General features: G+C 41.5%; 1 protein-coding gene across 1 annotated transcript in view; it reads left to right on the plus strand.

The window, feature by feature from the left end:
• Positions 1 to 20,353, plus strand: part of LOC121319503 (von Willebrand factor-like) — a 65,186-nt gene that overhangs the window by 14,671 nt on the left and 30,162 nt on the right. Inside the window, exons 13-28 of the mRNA XM_041256990.1 lie at positions 2,589 to 2,689; positions 4,305 to 4,500; positions 5,389 to 5,601; positions 6,245 to 6,485; positions 8,509 to 8,603; positions 9,058 to 9,212; positions 9,795 to 9,898; positions 10,255 to 10,393; positions 10,946 to 11,080; positions 11,659 to 11,805; positions 12,558 to 12,698; positions 14,586 to 14,684; positions 15,462 to 15,618; positions 16,659 to 16,817; positions 17,737 to 17,872; positions 18,678 to 20,131. Coding sequence (XP_041112924.1) covers positions 2,589 to 2,689; positions 4,305 to 4,500; positions 5,389 to 5,601; positions 6,245 to 6,485; positions 8,509 to 8,603; positions 9,058 to 9,212; positions 9,795 to 9,898; positions 10,255 to 10,393; positions 10,946 to 11,080; positions 11,659 to 11,805; positions 12,558 to 12,698; positions 14,586 to 14,684; positions 15,462 to 15,618; positions 16,659 to 16,817; positions 17,737 to 17,872; positions 18,678 to 20,131 — 3,672 coding nt within the window. The remainder of the gene's footprint in view (positions 1 to 2,588; positions 2,690 to 4,304; positions 4,501 to 5,388; positions 5,602 to 6,244; positions 6,486 to 8,508; positions 8,604 to 9,057; positions 9,213 to 9,794; positions 9,899 to 10,254; positions 10,394 to 10,945; positions 11,081 to 11,658; positions 11,806 to 12,557; positions 12,699 to 14,585; positions 14,685 to 15,461; positions 15,619 to 16,658; positions 16,818 to 17,736; positions 17,873 to 18,677; positions 20,132 to 20,353) is intronic.

Genomic DNA, 20,353 nt, shown 5'->3' on the forward strand with positions numbered 1-20,353 from the left:
CTTGTTAAATTTGCAGACGACACAAAAGTAGGAGGAGTGGCAAACACTATTGCAGCAGCAAAGGTCATTCAAAATGATCTAGACAAGATTCAGAACTGGGCAGACACATGGCAAATGACATTTAGTAGAGAAAAGTGTAAGGTACTGCACACAGGAAATAAAAATGTACATTATAAATATCATATGGGAGATACTGAAATTGGAGAAGGAATCTATGAAAAAGACCTAGGAGTTTTTGTTGTCTTCATCTAGACAATGTGGGGAAGCTATAAAAAAGGCTAACAAGATGCTCGGATACATTGTGAAAAGTGTTGAATTTAAATCAAGGGAAGTAATGTTAAAACTGTACAATGCACTAGTAAGACCTCATCTTGAATATTGTGTGCAGTTCTGGTCACCTCGCTATAAAAAAGATATTGCTGCTCTAGAAAGAGTGCAAAGAAGAGCAATCAGAATTATTCCGGGCTTAAAATGTCATATGCAGACAGGCTAAAAGAATTGAATCTGTTCAGTCTTGAACAAAGAAGACTACGTGGCGACCTAATTCAAGCATTCAAAATTCTAAAAGGTATTGACAGTGTCGACCCAAGGGACTTTTTCAGCCTGAAAAAAGAAACAAGGACCAGGGGTCACAAATGGAGTTTAGACAAAGGGGCATTCAGAACAGAAAATAGGAGGCACTTTTTTACACAGAGAATTGTGAGGGTCTGGAATCAACTCCCCAGTAATGTTGTTGAAGCTGACACCCTGGGATCCTTCAAGAAGCTGCTTGATGAGATTTTGGGATCAATAAGCTACTAACAACCAAACGAGCAAGATGGACCGAATGGCCTCCTCTCGTTTGTAAACTTTCTTATGTTCTTATGTTCTTATGTTCTGCAGCAATGGAAGTAAATTAAGCCTTGAATGTTGATGCTAACAATTCCTACAGGTGTCCCAACTTTTGTTGATTACTTACAAACCCTCTGTCTGTATAAAAGCAGTGTTGGAACAGACTGTGTTACTACACCCTCTTAAGCATTATTTGGACAGTATTGTACTGCAGGATGTAGTATATTGCTATCATAATGGCAAGAAAAAGGCAATTAACAAAGGAAGACAGACAGACCACTATAACCCTTTAAAGTGTAGGTCTTTCCTTTAGAGAAATTGCAAAGAAAGCCAAGGTGTCAGTGAGTACCGTTTCCTACACCATCAAAAGGCACTTGGAAACTGGAGGAAACTCTGACAGGAAGAGATCTGGCAGACCCAAAGCCACAACAGAATCATTAGACAAGTTTCTGAGAGTCAACAGCTTGCGTGAGAGGCGGCTCACAGGACAACAGCTTCAAGCACAGCTTAACACTGGTCGAAGTAAGCAAGTCTCAGTTTCAACTGTGAAGAGAAGACTTCGAGCTGCAGGTTTGACAGGTCGAGTGACAGTAAGAAAGCCATTGCTAAGATGGCAAAATAAGAAAAAGAGGCTTGTCTGGGCCATGAAGCACCGCCATTGGACTACTGAAGACTGGAAGAAGGTGTTATGGACTGATGAACCAAAATTTGAAATCTTCAGTTCATCACACAGGGTTTTTATACGCCGTCGAGTAGGCAAAAGGATGTTTCCTGCGTGTGTGACATCAACTGCCATAAATGGAGGAGGAAGCGTGATGGTCTGGGGCTCTTTTGCTGGATCCAGAGTCGCCGACTTGCACAGAGTGAGTGGCATCCTGAACCAAAATGGCTACCACAGCATTTTGCAGTGCCATGCAATACTCTCTGGTATACGCCTAGTTGGTCAGGGGTTCATCCTGCAGCAAGATAATGACCCAAAACATACCTCCAGGCTAATTTCTATTGGTTCTGTGTACTCTGCCTGGTTCTGATCACAGCCTTGACAGGGCATAGACTCCACAAGATGTTGGAAGAAGGTTGTGGTGGCCATGAAAGGTGCCTGATGTCTGTCATTCCCCTTGAATACCGATCCAGTTTAATACTAATACTAAGGGCATTTTATGTGCAGAATTACCAGTTTCAGGGATGACAGTCTTCATTGCTTCTTCTGGTCCAACAAAAGAGCTCTAAACAACCCTTTGCATACCTAATCTGTGGTTACAACAATTCTTTCTTTTGTAACTTTTGTCCAGTATAGTTTGGTACCCTCTTGGTCCTTCTAATAAACATTCTCACAGTTCATGCATTGAACACACACATCCTGCTAATTAGACATATTACTACCAGAGATTACAACAGAAGAGTGAAAGACACCAGCAACCTCCATATATAAGATCCAAATAATGTGTCCTTATTAGTAACTTTCCATAAGCTCGCCATTACATTGAAGTTAAAGAAGATACACAGACCAAGCAGAGCAACATATAACACAGAAAATCAACAACAACACATTTTTCTCCTAACGCTATGGAATTCGCTTGACCTGCAATTAAGGATCAGGGTATACCAGGAGGTCATGCCCCACCCCAGCGCATAGACAGATCCCAATAAAGTGGGCAGGCAGTGCATGTCAGCAGTATCCTGTGGACAGTGGAGGACCAGGTATAAGCAGCAGGTGTTGTCTGATTCTCACAGTAAGTGTAATTCTTACATTTCAGGACCCCTTCGGATCCAGCACACTGTTATGTCATCTGTGCAGCTGACTTACAATGAGGACTTTCAGCTGGACTGGGATGGTCGTGGCAAACTCCTGCTGAAGGTATCTTCACCACATTTCAACTTATAACCAACTGTCATGAGTCAAAGGGATTTCGGTCTGTGATTCAGCCTCCCGACAGTAGATTGCATCAAACCAACTCGGGACTTCCCTTACCAAGATCTCGTGACCATGGCAAAAGTCATCTTTTGAGGGGCGGCACCTTGGTGAGGGGCGGAAGTACGAGTATGTAAATTCCAGCCACTGGAGTCAAGTGAAGGATAAGGACACTTGTCAGTTGGGGATTGGTGTTCCACTGACTACAGAGGCGGGACATTACATACTAAAGGGAACGTACTACTGTGTTCAGGGTTGGTCCGAAAGTAAAATAGGAGGAGTAACGGGTGGAGGGAGAGACTAGTTTGGTGCAGCGGGATTTTTAAAAAAAAAACACTAACATTTCTTTTGTCTTTTTTTGTTTATGTATGGTTTACCACGAAGACGATTAAAGACGAGTTATCACGATCAGTTTTGGATTTCACCCCTGCACTCCTTCCCTCACACCATTTTGTTTTCTTTTGCTATTTAATTATTTTGTTGTGTATAGATAATAAAAATAAATTATTTTATTTTTGTACACATAAATTACTGTCTGGACATTCCATTTAATACACTCTCGCCTCACACCAACTCATATTTATTACCATACTTTTCAGAATATTACAGGGAGGGTGTGGTTTGGAACCAGCTAATGACAGAATTGTGGACCAATCGTGTCTTTCCTGTTGATTTGCTGTCCAGTAGCTGTGAATTGACCCTTCATTACAATGTCCTGTCACAGACGTTATTTCCCTTGTCTCTAGACCAGTGTCAGAACGTATTAGTGTTTAAGTAGTTTTTTTATGTTATCAGATAAGTTATAGATTAGACTGTGAAGGGAAAAAGCCGGTATTTATGCCCGGATTGATTTCAAATTGAATTCACAGTTAAGCACTTCAGTGTTCTAGCAGAACAGAAGCCTGCTAGATCTGGAAGCTGATTGGCTGTTCGCACTCAATGCTGTTTTATTTTATATATATATATATATATATATATATATATATATATATATATATATATAATCATATATATAGATATATATAGATGTGGGGACTATAAGCTTAGGAAATACAAGTCACAATTTTACATTTTTATTTAATAGTGCTTGACACCCCATTCCTTTAAAATTGTTTGAGTGTTTTTGACACGTGACCTGGTGGTTTTTAGACAGTGTTCCCAGGACCCTGACAATTCTTAATCCGGCCCTTCGCAGGCTTTCGTATCGGGACTGCCTGACTTTATAACAAATGTGCAGTTTATGCTTAATTGAAACACAATTCAGTGTATCCTGTATTATTCCTTACTTTACCACTCTGCTTTTAACACACCAGAGAAGAACATTTTATGTAAAAAGTAAATTTAAAAGTGGGGAGCATTATATTAGGGGTGCACATTATACAAAGAATGTTAAATGAACCTGCTTGTGCACAATGGACAGAGTGCATGTTATATTGTGAAACTGTCTACCGACTTGAGGTGAAACAGGCCGTGGTGTTTGTCTGCCCATGCTAGGTATGCACTGGACATTATAATTGAATTATGGGGACTATTGACCGACTGGAGTGTTCTGTGTTGACAGCTAAGCCCAGCGTACTCCGGTAAAATGTGTGGCCTGTGTGGAAACTACAACGGTAACCAGGGCGATGACTTCCTGACCCCCGCTGGCCTGGTGGAGGTGCAGGCTGGGGGCTTCGGCAACTCCTGGAAGATAAACGGGGAATGCAAGGACTTGACCAAACAGGATTCGGACCCCTGCAGCCTGAACCCTAAGAGAGGTAAGAGACACATTTACAAGCCACTGCCAGTCTGCTGCTTATATTTCTTACATTGATAAATTAATAAAGCAGAATTAAGACCAGAATGACTCCTGATTGAACTTAAACAGCATTACATTTATTGATTCCAAGTCTGAAAGCACACATGCATAAGAAGAGATCAACGTTAGACATGCTTAATTGGGCACTAGGTTTAAACGGTAGTTAGGCAGTCAGACATACTACCTTCCCATTGGGAGTCACGTTGGGCATACCTCGGCATGATGTTCCAGGGGGAGAATGGAAGCGCTTGTGTGACTCCCAATTTATACAGACAGATAAACAAGCTTGCAAGCTGTGCTAAAATTACCTCCTATGTCTACACTCTACTTCCTCTTTTCTATCCATAATTGTTTCCGTAAAACATTTCTTTCACACGCTCTTACCACCAGTTATTCCATTGTGTGCTGTCTTAAGGTTTTGCAGAGTTTGCTGTTTGTACTTTGCAACAGCTGAGCTAATGCACCAGCGTTGAGCTTAAAGCAGTCATGATCTGAGCTTATGCACTAGCAGTAATCTCTCACAATACATTCTGCTGCGCCAGAAGACAAACACTGTACACCCCTGTTGGCTCTAATATTGCTTTGTTTTATTTAATGATGTTCATTTATACAGTGAAGGTTAGCGCCTAGCATATTCCACAGTTATCCTTGTATTGTATATTGTCTTTACATCTGTGGCGAGAGGTGTGTATTATCTTTTGAGGTTAACAAAGTTAGAGTAAGTTATCATAAAAATACAGTTAAAGATGCCAGTTAGAAATGCTTCAAAAAAATCTACAAAGTAGCCTGTCCTCAAATGAAGACAGTGGAGCTTAATGGATTAAGTCTGTGTCGCTTTTCATTTCAGTGCGGTATGCAGAGGCCTGCTCTGTGCTCACGTCCCCGGAGTTCGAACCCTGCCACTACGAGGTGAACCCTGCTCCGTTTGTGAAGAACTGCCGCTACGACGTCTGCTCCTGCTTGGACGGGAAAGAGTGCCTGTGCTCTGCTGTCTCCAGCTACGCTGCCGCCTGTGCCAGGAAGGGGGTCTTGGTTAACTGGAGAACACCAGATTTCTGCGGTAACCCTATAACCAGGCTTACAAAAAAGCTGTTGTCTCATAGAAAGTCATTAGAAGTTTCACTCTGAGACCAAACACATACCAGTGGGACCAAAAATGTTAATGTTTCATTAGCCATAGTTCTTTAAGTTCCAGTACGGTTAAACTGTGTAACAGCACAAATCATTCCGATAGTTTAGTTTAGCTATAACTAAACCGACACATCGGTTGATTTAGTAAGCTCCATTTGAAATTGAAATTGTTAATGTTTCTATAAACTGCAAACACACAGCTCAGGGTGTATTTCTTTTATTAAAGGACGCATATCTACATGTGAGTGGTTTCTTAGCAGCTGTATTTATTTTGTGAAGCAAACAGTAAATCTGGCATCAATTGAAAAATCTGTCAAGAAGCAAGTTTCACGGGTGTAGGACTCCTTGCCAGTTTGTGGTCTCTTTGTCAATCTACAGCCAAATATATCCCCTATGGTAGTTCCATTAAAGGTGAAACAACAACATAGTATAACATATCATTGGCTGTCAATACAGACCCTTGCCCTTTAATTGTCTAAATAAGCTTTGGAGCTGTCATACCTCTGGGGCAGCCAGTTGTGAGGAACCTCTTGGCTGTCGTGTTTGCATTTATGAGTGGTCTTATCCTGCAGAGATGAGCTGTGCTGAGGACCATGTGTACCAGCAGTGTGGGAGCCCCTGCAACCAGACCTGCCGCTCGCTGTCCTTCCCTGACACTGCCTGCAGGGAGCTGTGTATGGAGGGCTGCTACTGTCCCCCGGGGTTCTACGCTGATGACCACGGGGACTGTGTGCCCAGGGCCCAGTGCACCTGCCATTATGACGGAGGCGTTTTCCAGCCCGGTGATGTCTTCTCTAGCCACTTCACCATATGGTAAGAGCGCAAGGGCAAACCATTCTTAACAATGGAGATCACACATATAACTATGACCAAAAGCTGTGCATCACCAACAATTGCAGGATTAAGACATAATAAAAAAAAAAACTAAAAATGTAGTACAACACAACACCATACTTGCCAACATTTGGAAACTGTTCAGCGGGACGCTCGTCCCTGGGGGGTGGGGGGGGGGAGGTATATGCATCATACACATGGGAGGGGTCATACGCAAAACACTCATTATCATATAATAGACGTATCCCCCCCCAACTCAACACCACACGACCAGCATGGCAGTAAACACAGACACAATGAAACGTTCTTACCTTTGTATACTGGTAAGGTAGTGATCAGCAGATGTGTCAGCAGCACAAAAAGCACAGCGTGTGGTTTTCACTAACTCTACTGTGCAGAATAAATAATTTTTTTCTATGTGTAAATATCGGGACTTTCTTCCTATGCATCAGGATGCGGGACATTTGCTAGGAAATCAGGACTGTCCCGACCATATAGGGACTGTTGGCATGTATGCAACATTGCAATACATAACTACTTTATTTACAAAATCAATGCATGATCTTTCCAGAGGAACAGGGATGAAGGCAGTAGCAGAAAGACTTGTTTGCTGCACAGTTTGTGAACTACTTGCACATTGCAATACCCATAGCAGTGAGCGCTCAGGAATGGTTATGCTTAAAGGATGGATGTTTTTGAGGAACATTTTAACAATGAGCAGTTTTTATTGAATCCATCAAGTCATTCAATCATTCACAAGTTATTAGAAGTTCAAGCTGTCATTGAAAGAAATAGATGCAGCACAGGCAGTAATGAGAGACCAGGAGGCTGCAGGTTAGACTCTAAATCTGTACTTACAATAAACAACCACAAACACAAAGATAAGCAGAGCAGTGATAACGTTGCTTATTATTTTAAAATGAGTGATCAGCAAGGCTTTAATTCCTAATCTTTAAATTACAAACCTGAGAATAAAAAATAAAAACATCACTGACATGTATGAGAAACCATGTTATTATCTTCATATTTATACTGTATTTATATTACCTTTCTATTGCTATTAATTATAATGTGCTCAAGTAAAGCGTTGACCAATATGAATTGAACTGGATGTAACAGTTAAATATTATTTAGTATTCGTTCTATTTTATATATATATATATGTGTGTATATATCCCTCTTAAAGTCTAACCGCCACTGCCTCAAACTACCAGGAGGGTGATGGGTTCTCAAGATGAAATACATCAAGGTCCCTTGACTTTGGCAGGTTCAACCATGCTGTGAAAGCTTGAGTGACATACTTGACCAAAGTTGAAGAGGAACTCTTCAACCCGCCTGGCCAGCGTGGTGAGTTATGGCCAACCTCCCACCATGACGAAAGCACAGACAAACACATGGTCCTTATTCCCCGGAGTCCTCAAGAGGAAAATCTGCGACCAATGTGTACTGCCAGTGCTAACTTACAGATGCGGAACCTGGACCCTCAATGCTAAAATTACAAACGACTTAATGGAGTATGTAAAGATGCATGTTGGGAATAAGAAGAAGAGACAGGAAAAGGAATGAATGGACAAGAGCTCAAACAAAAGTAGGCAATGTTATTATAAGAGCGAAAAAAGTGAAATAGCAGTCGGTCGGACATGTAGCAAGAAGAACAGAGCATCGCTGGACCGAGGAGATACTAGACTGGATCCCAAGAGATATAAAGTGACCAAGAAGAAGAGCTCCAGGAAGATGGCAAGATGAAATTAGGAAACATGCCGGAGCAACATGGATGAGGGACGCAGCAGACAGGCTTTTGTGGAAGATGCTTTCACCCAGCAGTAGATTGAAAAAAGCTGAAGCTGATGATGATGATAATGATATAATGTGCATCTATATAATATATGTATCCTATTGTCTTTGAAATGAATAAAAACAAGAAGCATGGCTTTAAACCCCATGTTGTTGCCTCTGTGATGTGAGCGTCAGGGTTCCTCACTCTTGTACGTTTGGTTCCCAGTTCCTGTGAAGACGGTGCGATGCACTGCAGCTCCAGTGACCTCCCCACTGCCATGCTGTCTGACCTTCTCATGAACAACTTGCCATCCACACGAGGTACGGGGGTTTCCTTACTGCATCGCTAACATTCAGTGTCTCGAATTACTGTGTGCTTTGCATCTCCTGTGTGTAGAGTCCCCTTGTTGTACTGGACAGAGCAATTTTTACCACAGCGATTTCTGATCTTTGATGCAGCTGGTTTCTTTTTCATTGAAGACATTCTAAAGAAACAGTGCAGCTCCATGCAGTGTATGTTAAATCATTTGCTGAAAGCAAACAAAACCTGCCAGGTTCCCAAAGTCAGTAAGGCAAACGTTTGCTGTATTTATTTTTAAGTGATTAAAAAGGATCTATATTTACACAGTTCTTTCAGCAATGGGAATTTTTACTGGGAGCTACCTATCACATGGTTGCAATGGTTACATTTCGTCGTAAACAAATAACATTGCAAATACAACTACTCAGAGTGATTGAAAATACCTCCTGATTTGATTGATGCCTCTTTTGTCAGTGAGAAGAGCGCTGTCCTGCAGACCCCCTATGGGCATGTTTGTGTGCAGCAGCCCTATAGAAGAGGGGATTGAGTGCACCAAAACCTGCCAGAATTACGATCTGGAGTGTGTGAGCCAGGGCTGCATCTCAGGCTGCATGTGTCCTCCTGGATTGGTAAGGGACATTCTGCACCTGCTTCAGAGAACAGAGTTACCTGTACTAGCAGTTTAGCACTAGCTGAGCACATTGATTTTGGAACAGAATTCAATGGCCTCATTATATACTCCATTTACAGTGGAAAATGGAGCAAAAACTCATATTGGCAAAACACTAACACTTTAGCAGGGTTTGGGAGCAAGTGTAACATTTTGACATGTAGTCAGTTATATGCTAAATACACACTCTTATATTATTTAAGCTGTCTAAATGTGGGATTGCTTTTATTGCTGCCTCTTTGTCTTTCGACAATATTTCGTATGCTGCTAACTAAAATAACTGGTTTATGGATCCCCTGCAGGAAAAGATGTAGCTCCTTGCTAAAAGCTCTTTCATGAACCTTAAATCAACAGACTTTTTATAACACAGTCCCGCTTTTGCCTTTTGAGGCCGTGTGGTACATCATGTGATAGTAGAGATGGACAAGGGGAGCTCAGTGAAACAAATGATATCAGGGGACTGGGGTGGAAAGCCACTGTGTGAAAGAAAGTGGCAGCAGTGGTAAGCACACTGTCGTCATGAATACGTTTGTGTTTGTAGGTCCGACACAGGACGCGCTGCATGGCCCCGGAGCAGTGTCCCTGCTTCCACAACAGCAGGGAATTCCGTCCTGGACAGACCGTCTCCATGGACTGCAACACCTGGTAAATCAATCAGATCCCACTGTCCTGCTCTCACCCAGTCTGTTTTCACATCTAAAGCCATGCAGTTGGTTTCTGTTCTCTTACTAATTATCAGTAGAAATGAGCTATTCAGCAGTTACTTCATTCAAGTGCAACTAACCACCAACTACTCTCTTTTACAAGGTTACTGTGGTTAATTGTTTACCATTTCTTATTTCCCATACTTTCTGCACATGCTTCATATCTCCAATTATTTACCTTAGCAACTCTACTTATGCCAAAGTCACTGGTCAACAAACTGTGCGCCCCCAAGTTTGAGAACCGCTGCTATAGACTGCCCTCTTCAGATCTTCATCTGACAGTAACTTGTTTGACAGTGTGTGTCGTGACAGAAAGTGGGAGTGTACAAACCAGGTCTGTGACGGGTCCTGCAAGTCCATTGGAGAGGCGAACTACCTGACCTTTGATGGCATGAAGTACACGTTCCCAGGACTCTGCCAGTACGTGCTGGTGCAGGTGAGCCAGGGGTCACATTTACACATGAAAGCGGAACACAGATCTACCAGATCAGCAGAGAGACTCCACTCATAATAATAATATAATAATAATAATAATAATAATAATAATAATAATAATAATAATATAGTAACACCAAAAATTGAAGCTTTGGCTGAAAAACTCTTTAAGAAGTATTTATCTGCAGGTATTAAATACATCCATTCATTAATATGCTGTCCTTCCCTCATGTTTACAACCGGGTACCAGTCAATGGCAGTTAAAGTCCGCATTGTGTGTTTTAAATGCTGATTGGAAGATGCTTTGCCTGTAAAAGTTCTAGTTGCCTCTCATTTGAGTAAATACTTCATAGGCATGGTCTGAATAATGTGTGCTGTTATTTTATTAGCTGTGATAAACACAGATGTAACAGTGAGATAAGGTTAAAAGCGCTAAAAAAAAGCCGCAGACAATCCCATTCAAAGCAAATTGCTCTTTCATGAATAGACCATGATGAAGCCATTCAACTTGCCCAGCTGTTACAGGTAACTCATGTGCATTTTGCCTCTCCAGGATTACTGCAATGGCAATGAGGGAACATTCCGCATACTGATGGAGAAGATTGGCTGTGGAGTACAGGGCCAGAGGTGCTCAAAAGTCACCACGGTGCTGTATGAGGGAGGAGTCATAGAGCTGGCCAATGGAGTGGTGAGGAGCACAGTATTCAATATTATTGAATTCAGCAATTAATTTACAGAGCAGCATGTCATCTAAATACAGGGTCCAGCGTTACTGGAAGTGCATACTTGAACTTCATTTGCATTACAGCTGGACTCCCTGGATTGTCTTTTAAAAGGTTTCTCTCCAAGTGAATGGTTAGACTCCGGTTGTTACAAACTGTAGTGCAGGGATGGACAATCAATCCAAGTCTTTGTTCCAACCATGTCCTCAGTTAATTAATATAAATTAATTAAACAACTGACTAGAACTCTTTGTAAAGATTTTTTAGAGGTGATGTAGTTAACACAGATACTTTAAGGGCTGTACAGAAACCAGGACCAGTATTGCAGGAAAAGTAAGAGGTGATGGACTTAAGAGAGGGAAGGAGACACTTCACACAGAGAGTGTTGAAGGGATGGAATGGGCTGCCTAGTCATGGTGTTGAGGCAGAATCACTTGGATTCTGGATGAGTTTAGACGGGCCGAATGGCCTCCTGTCGTTTGTAAGTTTTGGTTATTAAAAGATTCAGCTGGTATTTAATCTGATTTGTTTGTCCTGTGCTCAGGTGACGATGAGGAAGCCTGTAAAGGACGAGACAGAGGTGGAGATTATCCGATCAGGGCTGTACTTCATTTTGCTGCTGGGGAAAGGGATCTCTGTGACGTGGGACCTGGGGACGAGAGTCACGGTGCAGCTCAAAGGACAGTACCGGGTATGTACATGCAAACCTGCCTCAACAGAAAGGAGTTAGTAAAGATCCCATACTCTTAGAACCAAGTCGAACTACAACGTAGCATAGCAAAGCCAGGGTAAAGGTTGCGCTTACCCTGGAATGCAAAACTGTTCTGGTGTTTCGTCTGCTTTTACAACTTTGTCACATCGCCATAGTGAAGGACAATAAATAAAACATGGTGAACACCTTCCACATAGTGGCATTTGGCACAGAACTCCACGAAGAGGCATGACTCAGTTTGCAGATTGAAGAACGTGGTCCAAATAATCTCTTTTAGGAAGAGAATGGATTTTTTAAGCCTTGGTTGACGCACCTTTACAGGAGGGCGGTGAGAATGTTGCTTGTGCAAATTAGAGGAAATAAATAGGTTGGAAAGCCATGAATCTTGAGCTGCCTTATGTAACTTGACGCTATTGTCCATGATTACTGCTGCTCGGTTATGATGTGACGTAAGCCTTCAGATATTTTGTAGCAGGTGCTTTCTTGTTTTCAAATTTATGTTTTTTTTCTTAATTGTTCTCTTTTTACAAACTGGCTTTTTACCTTCGTTTTTCTAATCTTACAATTAAAACCACATTTTTTTGTATTTAATGGTTTGATTGTTCTAGTGTGTGTGTGTGTGTGTGTGTGCGTGTGTGTGTGTGTGTGTGTGTCTATGTGAAGCGCTTTGGGATGCTTGTGATGAAAGGTGCTGTAGAAATGTGATTTGCTGTTGTTTTTGGTTCTTACAGAACAAAGTGTGCGGGCTGTGCGGGAACTTCGATGGAATTCAAAACAACGATTTGCAGAGCAGCAACAACCAGGTGGAGGTGGAGCCTTCGGACTTCGGGAATACTTGGAAAGTCAATCCCGGCTGTGCGGACGCTGTGCAGGTAGGATACAGCAATGACAAACTACAGGCTAATGAAGGGGGTGTCTGATCAACATGACTGGACCTGCACTTAAGCTTGGGGCTGTTTCAGAGCAGAACCGGATCATAGTTTTGGATTACACCCCTTGAATTAGGGGCCTCTGTTTTATACAGGATTAGAAACTCACACTAGCCCTGCAGCACCCAGTCCTGTTCAGAACCCCCCTTGTTTAGGTTTATTTTTGAGATGACCAGGTGGTAGGAGTTTGAGCATTCAGGCCTCTGCTAACTGCTCTGAACTGATGACATTTCTCATCACAGTATGAATAAGCTCACCGAGTCTGCAGGTTTACTAATGATTCTTAAAAAATGATCAGAACAGGCAAATTAGTGATCGTCTAATTCAATTGATGGCTTTAATAGGCCACACATGCAATTCATTTAAAATAGTGAGAGAAAAAGAACACATAGCCACAAATGGTAAACTTTTTAGAAGTGGTTTCAAACATTTTCACAGACGAGTGACTATTGTTTCTATATCACTGATCACGCAATGAAAATTGAAATTCTCACACCCAGAAGTTTTTTAAGCAGGTAGGTACTGTATATAAAGGATATAAATTACACATATTTAGGTGTCTAATACTTCTTATATACAACTTTCTCAAAAACACCATACTATATTAGAATATATTTCAAACAATCCAGTATACTTTAACCCTTTATATAACACCACAGACTTTCACTTGCAAATTGTAAGAGTGCATGTTGTTTGTGGAGAATTATGGTAATCCTATATTAGAAAGTTTGCATAGACTAGAAGAAAAAAGTAAAAAGTCATGGTTCAAGTTATGTTGAACAGCATTAAGCATCCCTTTTAAGTACCTACAGTGTGTGTGTCTGTATGTATGTATATATGTGTGTGTATATATGTATATATATATATATATATATTTATGTTACATTTTGACACTGTTTATCAAATTTGGATTAAACTCGATCAGGACATTCTTTAAGTACTTGATAATACCCACATCATGCAATATATTGAGGCACCTGTCTGTCAGTTCACAGGGATGTCCTGTTTATCAAATTTGGATTAAACTCGTAAGTGCCTGTCAGTCATTATTATCATCTTTAAGTGCCTGTCAGATAATACCCACATCATGCAATATATTGAGGCACCTGTCTGTCAGTTCACAGGGATGTCCTGTAAGTGCCTGTCAGTCCCATTATTATCATCTTGTAAGTGCCTGTCAGTCCCATTATTATCATCTTGTAAGTGCCTGTCAGTCCCATTATTATCATCTTGTAAGTGCCTGTCAGTCCCATTATTATCATCTTGTAAGTGCCTGTCAGTCCCATTATTATCATCTTGTAAGTGCCTGTCAGTCCCATTATTATCATCTTGTAAGTGCCTGTCAGTCCCATTATTATCATCTTGTAAGTGCCTGTCAGTCCCATTATTATCATCTTGTAAGTGCCTGTCAGTCCCAGTATTATCATCTTGTAAGTGCCTGTCAGTCCCAGTATTATCATCTTGTAAGTGCCTGTCAGTCCCATTATTATCATCTTGTAAGTGCCTGTCAGTCCCATTATTATCATCTTGCAAGGTTACTATTGGTGAAATCCTGATAAAATCTGTTTACTGTCACCACAGTTGTCCAGTACCTAAAGTGAAAAATGCTTTCATTTTATACATCTTATCAAAACGAGTATACAGTTGCTTTAAAAATATGTATTTTACCATGTCGTACAGGATACTTTATTTCTATTTTGACTAATTTAACGTTAGCACTGCCTAGTTGGAGCCGAGTTATTCACCCCGACCAACAGTTATTTATGGTTTCAGCACAGTGTCTTACAAGGTCCATCTAGAAAGCAGTGTTGATTTGGGTTGTCTTCGCAGCTGCCTTCCCAGTGCAGTGACAGCATCATGAAGCTGGTTTCAGTGGAGCAGTCCTGCAGTGTGATGGTCAGCGAACTCTTCAAGGAATGCAACAAGCTGGTAAGGAATCCTGGAGCCTCACAGAGGGAGCCCCAGAGAACCCACAAGAAAACCCTGAACCCTGCAGTAAAACTGCTCAATAGTGACCCCACAGAAAATATCAGGGGGCATGGAACAGATCCAATTAAATTATTAAACACGATAAGGCCAGTTAAAAAGTAGGCTCAGGTGAAGCTCAAAGCCAAGTAAAGACAGATTTAGAGATCAGGGGAAGAAAACACAGAACCTCTCAGAATGATTGACATAAAACAATAAAAGTTAAAAATGATTCCAGTTACTTTTGAAGTGACTTACTGTTTAGATAATCAGACAGTCCTGCAGTAAACAGCAGGGTTCACAGCCTAATGCCATAGCATACTCCAGGAAGGAGGAGAGATGACATTTCACTTACACTCTACAGCTTTAACAAGCACATTTAGTTTAGTTTAGTCTAGCTGTATTATTTTTTCTCAATGTACTCATTTTAGTTTTAGAATTTATTTTATTTGGGTAACATTACACAAAGTGTCTTTAATTACTGTATTTTTTACATATTAGTTACATAGTAAATACATGTGTGCTTACACATGATTCCAATGTTATTATGCATAGTTACAATGTAAAGCTGTTATAGTTTATACACTACTGAACCTAAAAAAAAAAAAAAAAGTATGCAACTCAATATATTAACGTAACATTATTCATGAAGCAAAATGAGTTAATTCTATAGGGTGATGTAGCTGAAAGACGAGAAAGCCGCTCCCCTGCAATATAAAGACGAGGCATTTTGTTTTCCAGGTGGACCCGGAGCCCTACATGGAGATCTGTACCTACGAAACCTGCTCCTGCCCGTCCATCGGAGACTGTGTGTGTTTCTGTGATGCCGTGGCTGCTTACGCACAAGAGTGCGCCCAGCACGGGGTCCTCGTTCACTGGCGGTCCAACAGTCTGTGCCGTGAGTTTACAGCAATAGGAGGGCTGTGTATTTTGTGCTTAAGCAATATGGCACGACAGGGTGTATGTCGATTTCAGATATCGTTAGCACGGATTTCACGATTTCCATGAATTAGTGAACGATTGCCTTCCAATTTATAAAATAATAGTGTAAGCGAACACATTTTTTTTAGCACTTAAAAATAAATACAGCAAACATTTGCTTTACTGGCACACTGCCTATCACTTTTAGGAACCTGGCAGACGGTTTTCTTTGCTTCTGGTTAATGATTAAACACACTGCATAGAGCTGCAGGTTTTCTTTAAAATGTCTTCACTGTAAGATACCAGCTGCAATAAGATCAGAAACAGTTCTGTTAAAGATCGCTGTGTCCAGTACAAGCAGGGGACATTTCACCTGTCTGGTTATTTTGGCATTTATTTCAGTTTTTATTTTGTTAGATATTTCACTGATGGTGAAAATAGAACGTCTTTTAAAAGGTGGACATAAAAAAAAAAAAAAAAACATTCAGCAATTTAGCATTTACTGTTTTTCAGGTAAGCATTGACATATTTAGGATCATTTGTTGTGTAATAACTGTAGAGAAAATGATACATTTTGAACCGGCATTGCATTTTTTTCTGTTTTCTAAATATTATGTTTAATAGTGAAATATCTTCATAAATACGTATTTTTGGACCATGAAAAGCAGTGGAATAAGCCACCATGAAAAAAATACATCCCAGTTAATATCCAACAGTGACACACACTCTGGAGTGCTATATTGGGGTTATACAATGGCTATGAGGTCAAACAAAAACAGGCTTAAAGTGAATCAGTGTCCTACAATATCTCCACAGCTATGACATCACAAAGCCTATTAATTAAGAGGACGATCATTTCCGTTCTATAATATCAGTAAATACCTTGTGTGTAGGGCATCTATTATTGTTATAAGCGATCTCATCATATGCCTGACAGCATCCAATAACACCATTCCCCCTAGGACAGCTCCCTAAACAATAATGCATGTAATACTGGCACTTATGTTGTGTTTGCAGCCCTGAGCTGTGAGGAGCTGAATGCAGCGGAGCTGGAGTTTGCGTGTGAGTGGAGGTACAACGCCTGCGCCCCAGCCTGCCCCATCACCTGCCAGCACCCTGAACCCCTGGGGTGCCCTCTGCAGTGTGTGGAGGGGTGCCATGCAAACTGCCCCCCAGGTTAGTATGGGCAGTGTTACCCCAAAACCGTCATCAATTTCTCAACATAGTAATACTAATAGACTTAATTAATGAATGGGTACATCTTTTTGCATGATCTATGTAAGTACACAGTTGTATCAGAAAAGGGTTAAGGATATGTCGTTGTGGCAATGTTGCCCCGTCCCTGTGTGTATTTCTGTGTTGTATGTTGCGTGTTTTGTGTTAATGTTGGTGTATAGTCATTGGTACACGGGATGTAATATGGGTTACGAGCACAAGTGTTTAAAATGTATATTTGTATTTAGACATGAGGATTGCACAGCACTTCACATGCAGGTAAAATGTAATAATGTGCGAGCACGGGGAATTGCACTTTATTAATTCACGTGCAGTTGTACTGAGACTCCAATTAAATGATTGATTAGCAATCGAGTCTCGGTACAGCTGCATAAAAGCTGCATGTTTTCACTCACTCGGGGTTGTGCGCAGTGAGTGGAGATCGGGATTGGAGACGGAGGTAATAATAGATATAATAGCAGCTCATCATGTTTGTCTGTGTAGTCCTTTTTGTTCTTCTCATTGTTTTGGCTGCCAGTGCCGTGTCCTGTGTTTTGTGTCTTTACAACCTTTTATTTTCTGTCTGTTCAATTATTAAACGCTGAGCACAGCTCATCTTCACCAAAAACTCCACCGCTCTGTTTATTTTGTGTTGGTTCCTGTTTCTGGTCTGACGTCACCCACTGCAGCCGTTTTTGTGACATTCATGCAAAAAGATTTACACATTAAGTACATTGTAACTATGTGGAAGTACACATGCATTTACTAAGTAGATACTATGCAAATACACAGTAATTAACCACTTCATGTAAAGCGTTGCTTTATTACCTTTCTTTCAAATGTCTAGTAAGTTGTTACTCCATATCTGCTGTCTCAATAGGAAAGATTTTGGACGAGGTGGCTATGAAATGCATCGACCCCGCCCAGTGTCTCATGTGTCTCCACGAGGGGAAGAGGGTCGCCCATGGCAAGAAGATCATTCTGAACCGGGAGAATGAGGACCTGTGCCAGATCTGGTAAGCTAGTCACTGTATAACTCTGCAGTTCACTGCTTTTAACAGGAGATCTTTCATAGCCAAGCAGCAGCTCTTCATGACAGATCAGTCGTTCTATACTTAGGGGCACCAGGCCTAGTTAAATTAATTGGAATTTGGTATTGCATAAAAAAAAAATCAGGGCTAAGTTTTTGTACTAATAGCTTCAAATAATAGATGTATTATTCAAACAATAGATATATTCAGGAAAAACTGAAACTTACTGTCTTGATACCTTTAATGGAGTTCAAACAAAACAATTGACAGCTGTGCAGTCGAGACGTGTTGTTGTTTTGGCTGGTGCTCCTGAATTGTTTCTTATAATTTGATTATCTTGTTTGTATTGGTTGTGTTCATTTCAATTTGTTTTGTATTGCATGCCACCTTCTTGACCAGGTCTCCCTTGAAAAAAATAGATTTGAATTGCAACAGGACTTTCCTGGTTAAATAAAGGTTAAATACATATTTCAAAGAACCACAGCTAGATTCACAGATCTTGATTATCACTCAGCATGGGCTGTCCGATTTTACTTTAGATAGGGTACCAAGATAGGTAGGATACCGATAGTTTGCAAAATTGTAGATATGCCTTTACAATTCCTGGTAAAAATAGGAAGTATCTATTATGGTCAGAAGTAATTCTTTTAGTTTTTCGAAATTTGGTTTAGATGCTGTTAAGACCATTACCCTGCTTTGTCAAATGTTTGAAGACTACCCTAAGATGGGTGTACTAATTTTCTGATTGATAATTCAGCTTTACAGTTCATTTCTCATTTCTTTTTTGCAGTCACTGCGAAGGCAGTAACCTGTCCTGTGAGGTCTGCCCATTGGAGTTAGTAACCACCCCAGCACCCACCGCCCTCCCTGTCACCACTCCTTACGGAGACCTGGTCACGGCTCCAATCCCGGAGAACGTGTGCAGCCGGGCGCTGGACCTGGCCTTCATGGTGGATGGCTCGTCCTCTCTGACGGAAGACGACTTCGAGACCGTGAAGGACTTCATCATCAACGTGGTGGACCGGTTCCACATGGGTGCAGCTTACACCCGCGTGACGGTCATGCAGTTTCACTCGGGCATCAAGAGCTACGAGATGCAGGTGCAGAAGTCCGCCTTCAAGAAGTTGGTGAGGGCGATGAAGTACAGTGGCGGGGAAGCAGCCTTCATCAACGAAGCTCTGAAGTACTTAGCACTGAACATCTTCGACAAAAACAAGCGAGAACACGCTTCCAGAGTGGCCATTCTGCTGACAGCCAGTACTTCACCGCGCAAGGTCAAGGGTATGCTGAAGCTGCTGTCCAAGAAATCCATTACCATGCTCTCCATTGGCATGGGACCTTACATCAGCATGGACCAGATCAATCAGATCACCAGCAACTCGCCCAGCAACAAGGCTGTCATTCTCAGCAGCAGCAACGAGCTTGAGGAGAACACTGAGGAGCTGGCCAAATATCTGTGCCAACTTGGCCAGATTCCTACAGTTCCGCCTCCAAAGATGACCAAGTCTCCCAAAGCCCCTCCTACCACCACAACAATGGCTAGCCCTATTGTCAGCAAAACTCTTGTCCCTCTAAACACTGCTCCGTCTACTACCTCCTTATCCAGTGGACCCACCACCTCTGCTTCCCAAGCTCAGATAGATATCACCTTTGTCATTGAAGGCTCTGACAAAGTGGGCGAGGAGAACTTCAACATCACCAAAGAGTTCCTGTTGAAGTCCATCGAGAAGATGTCAGTTGGGGAGAAGACCATCCGCATCACCATCATCCAGTATTCCTACAACTTTACCATTGAGTACTCGTTCACCGAGAGCCAGAGGAAGGACAATATCCTGAAAAGAATCCGCCGCATGGAATGGCGAGGCGGCAATGCTACCAATACTGGAGCTGCTGTCTCCGAAACCACCTTCACGACTGTACAGGGGAACAGGGACCAGGTTCCTGATTTGGTTTTCCTGATATCCAGTAACCCCCCAAGTGACACCATCACAAAACCAGCCGAGGATTCCCAGACAAAGATTATACCCATCGGAGTGGGACCACAAGTGAGAGAAATAGACCTGGAACTCATCGGTTATCCACAAAAACCCATAATGATTAAAGATTACAAAAGTCTTCTTGAACAAGGGGTGACGAAAGTGATTGAAACAGTCACAGCAATAGCATCACTATCACTCCCTGCTGCTCCCACAACTGCTGCCATTCACATCACCCCAGTGCCAACCACAATGCTGCCCTCTTCAGGTAATCTGCCAGGCGTTACAGTGAAACAAAAGCCCCTTTATATTTGCATGTGTTGATCAGCATGCATAAGACGATCTCATTGCAAATCTTCAAATATGTCAGAATCAGAGAGAGAGAGGGATGCTAATACTGTCTCAATACGACTAGACAAATATGAGTCAGAGAGAATACAAATAAAGAAAACAATAGACACTTTGCAGTGACTGGACTGCTCACTAGCTC

The sequence above is a fragment of the Polyodon spathula genome, chromosome 8 (assembly GCF_017654505.1).
Source record: "Polyodon spathula isolate WHYD16114869_AA chromosome 8, ASM1765450v1, whole genome shotgun sequence".
NCBI classification, from domain to species: Eukaryota; Metazoa; Chordata; class Actinopteri; order Acipenseriformes; family Polyodontidae; genus Polyodon; species Polyodon spathula.